We start from the raw sequence: 15,961 nt of genomic DNA on the forward strand, positions 1-15,961 counted from the left end.
GACTTTCGGATTTTTTCCTCAATAGCTACAGAAATTGCAAATTTTTTTTTCGACCAAGACCCTTTTGCCAACTGCTTGATTGCTCTCAACGTGATAAAATGTCTTGCTCAAACACACCCTGTTGTTGTCATGATTTTAAGAGGAAAAACGAGGTTCTTTGATTACTTCCCATCGCTATGTTGAAGTACAGGGACATTTCTCCTCTGCAGCCGCGCACCTGGGTTCAGTTACCATTTTCGTACTCTAACATTTATAGTGCGGACACTTATACAGCCTTGGATGGTGGTAATGCTTACAAGACTCGACACCGACACCCCTTAAAGGCACCTTACGTGCTGCAACATGTCTCATCTAGGGACTAGGGCAGAAACCCCCCTATACTGATGGAACTACATGAACTCGCCTTGCCAGACAACACAATACTCAAAACCAGCTGCATCATTTATATAATTATCATGACTATCACCCGTTAACTCGTGGAAAAGCTCACCATCTCTGGTGGCTCTCGGTACACCCGTAGCCAGGCCACTATACCTCTCTCTCGCTTTCCCTTACTTCCCTCTCACTCTCTCCTCTCTCACCCTCTCTCCTCTCTCCCCCTCTCTCTCCTCTCTCCCTCTCTTTACCTTCCCCCTGCTCTCCTTTTTCTCCCTCTCCCCATCTCCCCCTCTGCCTGCTCTCCTCTCTCTCTCCCTCCCCTCTCTCTCCCCTCCTTCCTTCGCTCTCGTCCTCCCCTTCTCTTCTTACCCTCCCTCTCTCCCTCTACCCTCTCTCCCTTTCCCTCTCTCCCTTTCCCTCACTTCCCTCTCCCTTTCCCTCTCTTCCCTCTCCTCTCTCCCAGTCTCCGACTCTCTCTCCTCTCTCTCCCCCCCTCTCTCTCCTCTCTCCCCCTCTCTCTCCTCTCTCCCTCTCTTTACCCTCTCCTTTTTCTCCCTCTCCCCATCTCCCACTCAGCACCACCACAGCACCACTCAGCACCACCACAGCATCACTCAGCACCACCACAGCATCACTCAGCACCACCACAGCATCACTCAGCACCACCACAACATCACTCAGCACCACCACAGCATCACTCAGCACCACCACAGCATCACTCAGCACCACAACAGCACCACTCAGTACCACCACAGCACCACTCAGCGCCACCGCAGCACCACTCAGCACCACAACAGCACCACCACAGAACCACTCAGCAACACCACAGCATCACTCAGCAGCACCACAGCATCACTCAGCACCACCCCAGCATCACTCAGCACCACTCACCATCACCACATCATCACTCTCCTCTCTCCCTCTCTTTACCCTCTCCTTTTTCTCCCTCTCCCCATCTCCCACTCAGCACCACCACAGCACCACTCAGCACCACCACAGCATCACTCAGCACCACCACAGCATCACTCAGCACCCCCACAGCATCACTCAGCACCACAACAGCACCACTCAGCACCACCACAGCACCAATCAGCACCACCAAGCACCACTCAGCGCCACCGCAGCACCACTCAGCGTCACCACAGAACCACCACAGCACCACTCAGCAACACCACAGCATCACTCAGCAACACCCCAGCATTATTCAGCACCACCACAGCACCACTCAGCATCACCACATCATCACTCAGCGCTACCCCAGCATCACTCAGCACCACCACACTATCACTCAGCACCACCGCATTATCACTCAGCGCCACCACAGCATCACTCAGCGCAACCACAGCATCACTCAACGCAACCACAGCATCACTCAACGCAACCACAGCATCACTCTGCGCAACCACAGATTCACTCAGCGCAACCACAGCATCACTCAGCGCAACCACAGCATCACTCAGCGCAACCACAGCATCACTCAGCACAACAACAGCACCACTCAGCACCACCACTGCATCACTGGTTCAAATATGTTCTTTCAATGTTTCAAGCCGTTTTCAAGCTTTCACGCTTTATTACAAATTACAAAAAGATGTTAATATTTCACTTCTGTTCTTGGATTTTCGTCACAATAAAAAATACTGAACATAATCTTCACAAAAGTTATTTACAAAAATGTAAGCTATTGTCATTACAAATTAAATAAATTATGTAAGTATTAATTATTTAAAAAAATTAAAAGCATTGTTATTCGTAATATCAATACATCTAAGTCACATAAATACAAAACATGCATTACAAATGCTATAGGTGTCACATTTGCGAAAGTTATATCTTTTGCCATTGTAAATGACAAAGCTATTAATTTAACTATTTGAAAAAATAACACATAAATAAAAAAAAACATTTATAAGACCAATAGCTAAAACTTTCCTAATGCGAGCCCTATTGCATTTCCAATGCTTGTTTCCAAATAGAACCTCTCCAGGAGTTGTAGTTAGGGTGTGCTAAGCCCTTACTACCTACAACTACTAAGTTCAGTAGAACTTATGTATATAAGACTTGATTTATATGTACCTACAGGTACCTTGATATGATCTTTCAGATGATATCTCGAGATTATTTGGTAAAACAAATTGCAAGCTCTTATCCCACCGATGCCACCAATGTGAGAAGTTAGCCTGGCATATGATGTTCATTAGTTCAAGTGGACACCTTGCACCAGTCTAATCAACCTTTGTTGATGGTGGTTGTAAAGTCAATCTTATAGAAAGCTATCCTAGTGGTAGCATGGACCAGCAGTCTTCAGGCTAAGACTTCAATAGGCGAGTTAAGCAAGTTGTTTTACCATATATAATCCCTTGAGTACCAAATGAAAGGACACCACACAAGAGATATATCAAATATATGTATTTAATCTAAACACCACCCCTCTGCACTCTTTATGAGGTCAGAGGTCAAAATACAATATAAGTCACACAGTTAATATACAATAAGTTGCACAGTATACGTTATGCCCTAGGGGCCCCACAAGCCATATACTAAGAAAGAGGTATAAGTACCACCTGAGAGTTAGAAAGCAGGCCTAGGGCCTGTGGAATCGCTGGGGCTACACTAATCGACCAAAGGTTAGGAAGTAGGAGGCCCACGGGAGCCGCGTGCAGTGTCTAAACACAGGTGCGGGTTACCATTGACTTTCTATTAAGTTCGTAAAAGTTACAATTATGCAATTTAAGGACAATTCCGGATGGACTAGGATGGAACCTTTTTAAAATAGGACACTTCGAGAGTCAAGACCCACGGGAGCACCGGAGTACTCGTGTTACCTCACCCAGGGATGCCAGGTGCCTAGGTGTCTTTTCGTGTCGGGTTTCGTCGTCGTTTTCTATGAAGAGCTGCAAAGAAGTGCTGCAGGCGACCAGAGGAAAAGTGTCCAGGTGGATCCAAGGGTGGATCGGAGATGTGAAGAACCTGAAAGCAGAGGGGACAGAGTCTGGGTCACTAGCCAGTGACCAGGAAGGTACCAAGAAGGAACCAGGCGATGTCAGGTGCTTGAAGGTGAAGAAGGTGAGTTTGTCTCTTCAGCCACGAGGTCCAGGAGGCATCGACGATGACCAGGCGCTGGATTCGAGCTGTCCCACGATGGATCTACATGACTGCGGTGTCGGTATCCGGATTGGACCGAACAAGCCTTGGCAACCGCAACCCACGCAGAATGTCAAGATTGGCTCTGTTGCAGACCGGCAAGGTCTGTGGCGTTTCTCCTTTTCAGGGAAGCTGGAGCAAGTCTGGAGCAACCAGGAAAGCAAGTTAAATTCAATATGGCGTTTTCAGGGGGCTCGCTAGCCGACGGGCAAGGAACTGGGAAGATGCGTCAAGCTCCAATGCAAAGGCGGGGCCCACAGGACACTCGCAGAGTGTGGGGGCCTGGGCTTCGGTGCAAATGGTGATCGAGGCTAAGGCTTCTCGTACCCCAATGCACAACTTACTGAGGCTTCAGGAAAGGAGTGCAGGTAGCAAAATGCAGGATGTCCAAGATGTCCGGTCCCACGTCTCTCGTGTCCGCCACGGGTCTCAGCTTTGCTGTGGATGTGGGTCGGGGTCAGAGAAGTCTGGAAGTGCAGTTCTTGAGTCGCAGAGTCTTCGGGTTCCGACGGGAGCCTTGAAACTGCAGACCGGCGAAGTTGCTGTTGGTGCCTTTTTGCACAGGGTGGTCACTCCTTGACCACAAGGGAGATGTCTTCCGTCTTCCAGTCGGAATGGAATGTCAAAGGTCCAAGATATGTCTTTCAAAGATTCGTCCAGGATAATCTAAAGTCCTGGGGACACAGCTCCTATACATATACTAAGGATGGGGGCCGGATTACCTGACTAGGTCCCTCCTATGGGTGGACCTGAGAAGGGGGTGGTTACACCCCTTTCCCTTTGTCCAGTTTTGCGCCAGAGCAGGGCTGGAGTGCCCTAGCAACTGGTTTGAACCGGGCTATGCATGAAGCACCTTGTGTGCCCCAGGCAGTGTCTGGAAAAGCATTTGCTGATGCAGCCCTCCCTGCCCCAATACACAAAACCCTGTCTGGGAAGGTGCTGGCACCTCCATGGACAGGAAACCTATTGTCCAGACCACCCCTGCCGGCGTTCCGTTCAGCAGCAGGAGTGTCTGTGGCAGCAGCATCCATTTTGTGATGTTGAGGCTCTGTTTAACATTAACCGGGCAAAGCAGTAACTACATGTCGCCGCCAGGATTAGGGGGGGGGGGGAGGGGTAGTATTCCAAAGTGTTTTACACCTTGCATGACATGTTTTGATAAAGCCAAACCAAAGTTAGCATTAACCACGAGGATTATAATGCACTTAAGAGTATATGGTATCATAGAACAGCTATAAGGAAATGTTTCTGAAAGCTGCAGAGGGACTCAGCTCATGCTAGGGCACCCACTCACATAAAAACAAGCAGTCTGCCTCAAGGATTGTCGAGGCCTACCATAGGAGTGGCTTATAGGTGTATATGTGTCTATATATAAAGGTAGATATAGGTATACTATATCTAAGTAGGGGGTGATTACACCACCTTACCCAGGCTGTGTGAACAGACCTGTGGTGTCAGTTTGGAAGGCAAACCAGGGGTGGCACAATACATGCTGCAGCCCCTGGTAGGCCTAAGGTGCACCTATGCCCTGGGTACCTAGGGTACACTATACAGGGGCTCACAAGGGTGACCCAGTAACCAATCTGGTATGTACCTAAAGTGCATGGTATCAATTTAGAGAGAGAACAGCTGGGCTGTGGGCCTGATTATCAGGCCCACAGCCACACTAAAGACGAACAATCAGAGAATTACAGAAAAAAGTGGGGGTGACCATAGGAAGCAGACCCTACTCTCCTACACCCACCCTGGCCCCAGGGCCACAACAGCCTAATGTCAAACTCTTTGTGAGTGGCCTCAGGCAGTGCCTTGGTGATATGCAAGAGTGGTAGGTGACAGTTCCTTTCTTGGAGACAGTTCCTATTCCCCTTTGCACACTGTCTGGGAGCACAACACAAATGCTAACTCCCAGCTACACCTAGTCATGGGACCCAGGATATAGGCTACAGGCACCAAATAATTAGAACAGGAAAATGACAACATTTTTAAAGTGCCATTTTCAGGATTGCGACTTAAAATCTGACTTTATCATTAAAGAGGGGTCCTAATCAAATGTTTGCACTTATTAAATGTAGCAAGGCAACCCAGTGCTCTCCTATCAGAAATGTTGGTCTCACAGTAGTGGAAAAATAATTTAGGGGTTTTTCACTACCAAGACCTGTAAAACTTAAAAGTACATGTCCAAACTTTTAATTACAATGCACCCTGCTCTATGTGCTGCCTAGGGCCTACCTTAGGGGTGACTTTGATGCAATAAAAGGGGAGTTTAAGGCTCGGCAAAGGGGTTATTTTGCCATGTTGAATTGGCTGTTTAAAATTGCTTTCAGGCTGCAATGGCAGACCTGTGACATGTTTTAAGGGGTTGCGTAGGTGGTTGACACAATAAGTGCTGCAGGCCCACTAGTGGAATTTAATTTACAGGCCCTGGAGATATAGTATACCACTTTACTATGAACTTTTGCGGAAATTAAATATACCCATCAGGTGTAAGCCAATTTTGCCATACTTTAGGGAGTGAGCACAATCACTTTAGCATTGGTTAGCAGTGGTAAGATGCACACAGTTCTAGTGCCAACAAAATCAAAACTTAGCAAAAATAGGAGGGGTGAAGGCAAAAGGTTTGGGGTGACCCTGCAGAGAGGGCCAAGTATAACAGTGGGAAGTGAAGGTGAGTTGATGTAACTACAATTGGGACACTCAATGGCTTTTGCAAGGATTGACTCGTAAATTAGGGTAATTACTGTTTTTAAATCTATTTATTTTATTTATAAAGTTTTGTATAGAGCGAACAAGACCCAAGTGGGTATTAGAGCACTTCGCAATTAGGCTAGTATGGCTACAATAGAGGGAAAAGAACATTCATTATATAGATATGTATAGCTTGGTAATGCTGGGCTTCCCAAGTGCACAACAATGTAGTAAACAATTAGGGCATCACAAGAGCAGGCAGGATAAAGAGCCAAGGCTCTTTAGGGCAGAAACTTGTTAATTAATATTTTTTTCACTTCCTTTTTGAAAGAAGCGGTGGATGAGATTCGACGGACGTCTGGTGGAAGCGAGTTCCAAATCTTCAGGACAATGCCTGGGAAGGCTCTGTGACTCTTTCTGTGGAAGATCTGCAGTTTCAGAAGCAGTGAACTTGCAATTTGTGATGATCTGCAGCCCCATTGATAATTCTAGCTTTTAAGTGAGATAAATTGGGGTCTTAAAATGTAGGGTTTTGGGAGTCATGCAGGCAATCCATAGCTGTATTCTTGCTTCGTAAGCCAACCAGTTTAGGGTATTCAGGGCTGGGGATATGTGATTGTTTCTTTTTATACCAGTAATCAATCTACCAATTAATCAATCTGAAGCTCTTTGTGGGGCCAGGCTATGTTGGAGAAGACCATAAAGCGTGGTGCTACTGTAGTCTAGCATTGGTAGTACAAAAGCTTGCACCGCCTGCTTAAATTCTTCCTGTGGGAGGAATGGTTTGAGATTCCGAAGTACACTCATCTGGTATTTAGCTCCCTTGGTTACATTGCCGATATGATTCTTCATGTTCAAGTGCATGTCTATTGTAATTCCTAGGGATTTACCAGACACAATAATGTGGGGAGAGCAGTTGAAAGCTATAAGATGTTTCATCCAGCCGTCGATCTTGGGAGTGTGATTAGGGGGAGTGATGAGGAGGAATTCCGTTTGGAGGCGTTGAGCAGGAGGTGGTTCTCTGTGAGCCAATTTTGCGCGTTCATCAGTGTAGTGTAATGAAATCTTCTGGGGAGGTGATTTTCATATATAGTTGAGTGTCATCCGCATACATATGGAAAAAATGTTCTCAGAGTTCAGAGCATTTGCTAGTGGTTCAAAGAATAAATTGAAGAGTATTGGTGACAGGGCGGACCCTTGAGGAACACCCATAGTTACCTTAGAGGGCTGAGAGAGGGATTGATTCACCTGGACTCTTTAGGATCTGTTGTGGGGGAACGAAGTAAACCATTGTAGCGCATTCCCTGAAAGGCCCATCCTATGTTCAAGAATGGATAGTAGTTTGGCGTGATTAACAGTGTCAAATGCAGATGATAGGTCAAGGAGAATCAGGAGGAAAGATTCCATTTGGTCCAGCATTTTTAAAATGTCATCTATAATGTAAATGAGTACAGATTCCGTGCTGTGACCTCGGTGAAAGCCAGATTAATGGTTGTTAGACCTGGCATCATTGGTGTGAGTTTCCCTTCCATTTCTACTATTTGCCTCCTCTGTTTTTTATATGTTTTTGCTGGTTATATGCGTTGGGCACTGTGTCACTGCTATTCAGTGCCCTAGTGCAAGTGCTCCCTATGTTAAATGGATGTATTGATTAGTGATTGCATGATTGGGTTATTTGATTTACTTGTCAGTCCCTAGTACAGTGCACCATGTGTGCCCAGGGCTTGTAAATCAAATGCTGCTGGTGGGCTTGCAGCACTGGTTGTGCCACCCATAGAAGCAGCTTGTAAAGTGTGTCTCAGGCCTGCCATTGCAAGGCCTGTGTGCAGTCTGTGACTGCCATGTCGGCTTGGCCAGTGCACCCACTTGCCAGTCCCTAAACCTTCCCTTTTCTTTATATTAGACCCCCTATGGTAGGCTCCAGGGCAGGGTGCATTGTAAGTATAAGGTAGGACATGCCCTGCTGTGTGTAGCATGTCCTAATAGTGAATTACAGCCATTTTCGTTTTTCACTATTGCAAGGCTACCTGTTCTCCATAGGCCAGAATGGGCAGTTAGATTATTACATTCTTATAATCCTCACTGGCCCAGAAAACATGGTAGAAATTCGAATTTAGTATGCCTGAACTCAGAATTATAAAATACATATTTTAGTAAAGTTGGTTTTAACATTCTGTGTTTGAAAATACCACTTTTAGAAAGTAGGTATTTTCTTGCCTAACTGTCCAGGCCTGCCTCTGCTAGGTTGTGTATTCCTTGTCCGGAGTTTTGAGTGACATGGCTGGGGGATTCCAGGAGACAGACTGGGACAGCCCAGCGGTGATTAGAGAGAACTGCATCAAAATGAGAGGGAGGAATTACACCTGGGACCTGAATAGGGCTGGGCCTTCCCTCTACAATGCTGGCTCCACCTCCTGTGATGTCTCTGCCCTGCACTGTGAAAGGAGAGGAGGAATTTTGTCAACAAAGTGCTCCAGGGCTGTGCCTTCCCTCCCCTGTGCTGGCTCCACCTCCTGTGGGGTGTCTGATGTCTCTACCCTGCACTGTAGAAAGGAAGGAAGGAGTCATGTAAACAAAGTGCTCAGGAACTGGTTTTGACTAGACAGAGGCCTCTCTGCCTTCAGAGAACAAAGGATTTTGGGGTATAAATATTGAGACCCAGTCCCAAGAACTTTAGATCACTTTTGAAACAAGTAACCTTTTGCCAAGGATAAGAACCAAGGAAGCTGCAGGAGTTTGGACTGCCCCACTGCCAGTATGCGGTTTGCTGGGTTGGCCTGCCGTGGTTTCTTCATTGCCTAGGAAAGGAGAAGGATTGTTTTAAGGACTTTCATCATCTTACAGAATATTCTCCAAGGACTTGAACTTGTGCTTGCCTCCTGCTGAAGTCTCAGGGACAAAAGACTTCACTACCAGCTCCCCCTGTGAATTTCCTTGCTGGGAATTCTAGCTACAGACATTTGCGAGTCGATGGAAGCGCGACGCATCGAGAGGAAGCGTGTCGCCGCTGCAGCTGAGATCGTCGCATCGCCGGAGAAGCGTGCCACCGCCGCATCTCCCAGGAAGCGTGTCTTTGTCAAAGCTGCCTGCTGTTGCATCACCGGAGAAGCGTGACCCCATCAAGAGAGTCTCCATCGCATCACCGGAGGAGCATGTCGCAGAGCCTGTCGTGGCTCCCAAGGTCAGAGGCGTCTACGCATCGTCATCGCATCGCCGCATCAAGGGCGCCATCTTCTCACATCGCACCAGGATCATCACATCGAGGCGGCATCTTGCGCATCGCAACAGGACCGCAAGCCGAGAATCTACACATCAACCCGCGCACCGGTAAGGATCACAACGCATCCCCTACTCTGTGCAAGCATTGAGGCACGACGCATCATTTCCCTCAGATCATGGAACTGACGCATCTCCCCTTTTGCGAGCCTTTTGGTCACTTTGCGTTACGCATCCAGGTACTTTGTTGAGAACTGTGTCGCATTTATCATCAACTTGAACTGAGCAACGTGTATCATCTTTAAGTCAACTTTAAGTATAGTATTGTGGATTTTTGTCGTTTGTGGTCTTGTATTAAGTCTATATAAAGAATACTTATTTTTATTGTAGGAGAGTAGGGTCTGCTTCCTATGGTTACCCCCACTTTTTGCTGTGTTTCACTGGTTTTTCGACTTTAGTATGGCTGTGGCCCTGCTAATACATACCAGATTGGTTACTGGGTCACCCTTGTGTGCCCCTGTATATGGTACCTTACCCAGGGCATAGGGACCCCCAGAGGCCTACCAGGGGCTGCAGCATGTATTGTGCCACCCCTGGCTAGCCTTCCAAACTGACACCACAGGTCTTTACCTGCAGCCTGGGTAAGGTGGTGTAAGCACCCCTTACTTAGATATAGTATACCTATACCTACCTTATATATAGACACATAGTAACCTATAAGTCACTCCTATGGCAGGCCTTGACAATCCTGAAGGCAGAGCGCTTGGTTTTGTGTGAGAGGGTGCCCTAGCATGAGCTGAGCACTCTCTGCAGCTTTCAGAACCATCTCCTTATAGCTGTTCTATGATATAGCCATACCATAATCTCTTAAGTGCATTATAATCCTTGCGGTTAATGCTAACTTCGGTATGGCTTTATCAAAACATGTCATGTAAGGTGTCAAACACTTTGGAATACTACCCCCCGCCCCCCCCCCCCCCCGCCGGGTAGCATTCTCCCCCTCTAGAGGGAGAAGACATGCAGCTACTGGTAAACCCGGTTAAAGTTAAACAGAGCCCCGGCATCACAAAATGGATGCTGCTGCCACAGACACAAGTCTGCCCTCCTGCTGCTGGACGCAACTCCGGCAGGGGAGGCCTGGACAATAGGTTTCCTGTCGAGGGAGGTGCTAGCACCTCCCCAGACAGGCTTTAGTGTATTGGAGCAGGGTGGGTTGCATTCAGTGAATGCTTTTCAGACACTGTCTGGGGAACACAAGGTGCTCCATGCATTTCCCAGTTCAAACCGGTTGCTGGGGCACTCAACCCCAGCTCTGGCTCGAAAGTGGATAAAGGAGAAGGGGTGTAACCACCCCCTCCTCAGGTCCACCCATAGGAGGGACCTTAGAGTTAGTCCAACCCCTAAACTTACTATAAGTATAGAACCCCAGTCCCTAGGACTTTAGATTACCCTGGACGAAACTCTGCAACATATATCTTGGACCATCGACATTCCATATCGACTGGAAGACGGAAGAAATCTCCTTTGTGGTCAAGGAGTGACCACCCTGTTCAAACAGGCACCAACTGCATCTTTACCGGTCTGCATTTTTGAGGCTCCCGCCTGATCCCGACAAATTTGTGACACAGGACATGGACTTCCAGACATCTCTGAGGCTGACCAGAGCTCCCAGCAAAGCTGAGATCTGAAGCTGACACGAGAGACGTGGGACCAAAACTCCTGGACATCCTGCATTTTTGCAACTGCACCTACTTCCCGAGGTATCCCGAAGTTGTGCATTGGGGTATTTGAAGCCCCTGCCCCGGGCTCCTTTTGCACTGGAGTACAGAGGCCAGCACTCAACGAGTGACCCATGAGTCCCCTTTCTTCACCGCAGCTTGAGGCGCCTTCGCGGTGCCTAGTCCGTTGGCTAGTGAGCCCCCACGAAGGCTAGTCCTTTGTTTCCTGAGCTTTCCTGGTTGCGCCAGACGTGCTCCCACTCCTCTCCAAAGGAGGAGTCCCTCAGACCTTGCTGGTCTGCACCGAAGCCAATCTGGCCATCTTGCGTGGGTTGCTGTTGCCAAGGCTTGTTGGGTCCAATCCGGATTCCGACACCGCAGTCAGCTAGATCCTTCGTGAGACAGCTCGAATCCAGCTCCTGGTCATCGTCAACGCACCCTGGTCCTCGTGGCTGAAGAGTCAAGCTTCACCTCTTTAACCTAAAATCACCAGACATCAGTTGGCATCTTCTCCTCACCATCCTGGTCACTGGCTAGTGACCCAGACTCTGTCCCCTCTGCTTTCAGGTTCTCCACATCTCTGATCCACCTGAACACTTTTCCTCTGGTCGCCTGCAGCATTTCTTCGCAGCTCTCCATAGGAATCGACGACGAAAACCAACACCAAAAGACACTTATGCACCAGCTTCCCTAGGTGAGGTAACACCAGTAGTCAGGTTCTCCCGTGGGTCTTGTCCTAGTCTAAAAGGGTTCCATCGTAGTTCACCTAGAAGTGCCCTTAATCTTTAAAATTGTAACTTGTTCGTTCTCCATAGAAAGTTAATGGTGATCCGCAGCAGTGTTTTTAGACACTGCACGCGTCTCCCGTGGGCCTCCTGCATCCTAACCTTGGGTGGTTATAGGTAGCCACAGCGGTTCTACAGGCCTTAGGCCTGCTTTGTAACTCTCACGTGATTCTTATACCACTATTTTAGTATATGATTTGTGAGGCCCCTAGGGCATAACGTATACTGTGCAACTCATCGTATGCTAATTAAGTTTCTTGTATTGTACTTTTACCTCTGACCTCATAAAGAGTCCAGAGGGGTTGTGTTTAGAATAAATACATATATATTTGATATATACCTTGTGTGGTGTGCTTTCATTTGATCATTCAAGAGATTATAATTGGTAAAATAACTTGCTTAACTCGCCTCTAAGTCTTAGCCTGAAGGCAGCTCTCCACAGCTACCACTAGGATAGCTTTCTATAAAGGTTGACTTTAAACCTACCATCAATAAGGGTTGTTTGGACTGGTGCAAGGTGCCTACTAGAATAGTGGACATCATATGCCAGGCCAACTTCTCACATTTATAAAACCTGTGTTGTGTCCATCTGTAGTGTTTTCACTGTATTACTGTGTATATTCACAAATGATTAACGCACTGCCTCTGAGATAAGCCTGTGTACTTGTGCCAAGCTACCAAGGGGGTGAGCAGGGGTTATTTAGGAGCGTAATCCCCTTATCCTGACTTAGAAGTAAGGGTCCCTATTTGGACAAAGGTGAATACCATTGCCAACTAGAGATCCCCAGATCTTACATTGGTGGTCAGCGGTGAGGATTTGGATCTAACAATGGTGTACCAAGAATTGGAATTTCTCAATGTGTATGCAGAGTTGCAACTGCACACACTTTTCTAGAAGAATCGCCAGAGTGGGGATGTTGGAGATAGGGCATACGTTTTTGAGATCCACACTGTCTGCATTAGTTTTTTTTTAGAGTGGAGGTTACCTGTGCTGCTTTTAGGCAGTTGGGGCTAGTGCCTTGCAATAATGAAGCATTAACAATCTTTGACCATAATGGGGAGGATGGGAGCTTTTTTTTCTATGAAGACGGGAGGTGGTAGTGGGTCGCTGATGTGGTTAGAAGGTTTGATGGCCGTGTGGAGAGTGAGGGTTCTGGCTATACTAAGTCAGGGGACTGGATGGGGTATATTCATGTATGTTTCAAAAACACCCAATAACCGTTATACATAAAATAAGAGAGGTTACTGTTTGTCAGTGGTTACCACTTAAGCACTCTACCATGCCAAATTCTAACCTGAATAGTATGATAAAAAAAGAAAAATACATTATTTTGTTGAATAATCTATGGAATATAATGATGGTCTAGTCTAATTACAGCAATGCAAAAACATTTGCACTGCCTGAGTGCCCGGTGGAAACTACCTAAAGAATATAATACCTTTGTTATCAGAAACTCATACACAACTGAAGCTCTGGATAGTGTACATTAAGTTTAGTATATTTAAACTGTATGATTTCTTTTTTTACATTTTTGGGGGAATTCTTATTAAGTAATATATTTGACTGTCCATTGTCAAACCTTTGACCGAACAATAAACAATGAAATAAAAATGCATTTGAAAGAGATCTAAGGGAGTTGAGGCTAACTAACATGCTACCAGTGATTCTGACACAAAAGTAAATTGATACTTGTATAGCGCACTACTCACCCGCAAGGGTCTCAAGGCGCTTGTACGTACGAAAATAAAAAAAGTTATGACATATAAGAGTTAGGTGCTGCCTTCAGCTCATATCTCAGTCCTGCCAAAGTACATCAAACTTAACTCCCAGCCCAATAACGTGTGAATGTTTAACATGATATGGGTTTCAAAGTCCCATTGATCATGCATAGACATGCAATAAGGGTTGTATGATGGTATCACTAAGGTCATGGAGCAACACTGTACACTACTGGGGATGTGCATGATGGTTTGTGAGTTGCAATAAGAGAGTGAGTTGGTAAATATATAATGGTGGATTCTGACATGTGGAAGATGTGTGGAAATTGATGGTGGGTGTATAAATGTATGTTGTTGGGTTTGGGCACATGAATATGGCTGTGTGGTTGTGTGATATTGGGTGTATATACTAGTGGCTGTGCGAAATTAAAAGGGTGGGTGAAAGTCATATTATATTGGGGGGGTGGTTGTATAATGCTTGGTGTTTTCCAATATGATAGTGGGTTTGTGTATAATGCAACTAATGATGTTCTATGATATGTTATATTGTGTTTGAAAATGTGTTTGAAGTAGTAAAGAGAGTACGCGAAGGCTTACTTTGAATGGTGGGGTTGAGACATTAGGAAATTGTTATTACATTTTTTTTTATTTTATGGTGAAGCCACTGTTAATATATCAGCCAATTTTAGCTCCCTTTCAACAATAGTTTAGTAGGGTATTGCACTATTTAGTTTAGATTTTTGTGCATTGGTATATGATATTGATTGTGTAGATATCTGATAGTAGATATGTTTGAGTACAATTGTGAGTGCGTTGGCATATGATGGTGGGTCAGATGGACAAATGATATGAGATATATGAAGGGGAGTGTGCTGCCATTGGTTTGTAGGTATAGTTTTGTATTTTGTGGGTTGTGTAGACATATACTGGTCGTATGTTGGTGTATGATATTGGTTGTGTGGACATAGGATTTTGATTGTGCGGATGTATGATGTTGGTTGTGTGGACATATGATGTTGGTTGTGGGGATATTTGAAGCCGGTTGTCTATACATATTATGATGGGTGTGTTAGCATAAGATATTGAGTTGTGTCGATGTATGATGCAAACATAATACACTCATTTTAAATTCTATTTGCAAAGAACAAGGATTTAGCTCCGAATTTGGGTAGTCATGGCTGACAACTACCTTGGTGTCTGAATTCAAATAGACAACTTTGATGGTTAAAAAATATCAGGCACATATAAACTAACAACTAAATATTTAATATGTACCTTGCAGGGAGGTATCATCCAGGAAATCCTGGTGAGATTCTCTATATTCTCCAGGTCTTGCATCACGAAATTCACTTCGAAGAGAGATCTTCCACCATCGTAAAATCACCTGTATTTCATATTTAATAATAAGACTCGTGAATGTAGAACACATAGTAAATAGTGATTCATCATTTTCTGGCAGGCAACACCGAAACTCAAGTGCCTTCAATTATATTTTTGATGGAGCATCACATAACATGGTAAGCTTCAAACAAACATTGTAAATTGTTTGTTTTTAAAAACATTTTCAGACATGCTGTAAAATAAAACGAGCATCGATTTGCAAATCACAAAAGTACATCTTAAATCATATTCTCCCTGAGCCATATATAACAATAAAACTCCTTTGTAGATACTATTGTACGTTACAGGACAGTAGATTACTATACATATGTAACTCGAGATAGCCATATAGATTATAGTCACCAAACTCGTTAAATGATATCCTAGGCCACTGCATTTGGTGTGCTTGGAGAAAAAAAAATCTCTATACCGTTATTCTGCAAATTTATGCACATTTAATACATTAAGAATATCCTTAGAAGACTGTACACTAGCTATTTGCATATCTGTAGTTATTATTATATTATTTAAGAAAAATAATGAGTGCCATTCATATGCCTATGCTAAAATGAAGAAGGCGAAGTAGTACAAGGAAGTCGACCTCCTAATAATATATGCAATGTTTCCTTGAATGTTTACATCCAAATTTTAAAAAGTTTACGGTATTCTATTAACGCACGAAGATTCAAATTTTAGTTAAGACATTGTGATGAAACCGGTCATATCAGTAGGACTTCACGACTCCCTACCCACAGCAAGGAATGCTATAATCTGCATTGTGTAGAACAGCCCTCAACTCACCCTTAGCAAAGTGTGACATCATCTCTGAAGTACGGACAACTGTATCATTAAAAAAAAAATACACCCTTTGTTTCTATGGTCATAGTTTATGCAACAAAACAAATATGAAAAATGTGTCCTGAGCAACTCAAAATA

At 45.2% G+C, this 15,961-nt stretch overlaps 1 protein-coding gene across 1 annotated transcript in view; it reads right to left on the reverse strand.

Annotated features, from left to right (window-relative positions):
* The window catches only part of FBXO36 (F-box protein 36), a 154,991-nt gene that overhangs the window by 76,829 nt on the left and 62,201 nt on the right, over positions 1 to 15,961 (reverse strand). The window contains exon 2 of the mRNA XM_086944045.1: positions 14,921 to 15,029. Coding sequence (XP_086800171.1) covers positions 14,921 to 15,029 — 109 coding nt within the window. The remainder of the gene's footprint in view (positions 1 to 14,920; positions 15,030 to 15,961) is intronic.

This window comes from Lissotriton vulgaris, chromosome 11 (genome assembly GCF_964263255.1).
Source record: "Lissotriton vulgaris chromosome 11, aLisVul1.2, whole genome shotgun sequence".
Taxonomy (NCBI): domain Eukaryota; kingdom Metazoa; phylum Chordata; class Amphibia; order Caudata; family Salamandridae; genus Lissotriton; species Lissotriton vulgaris.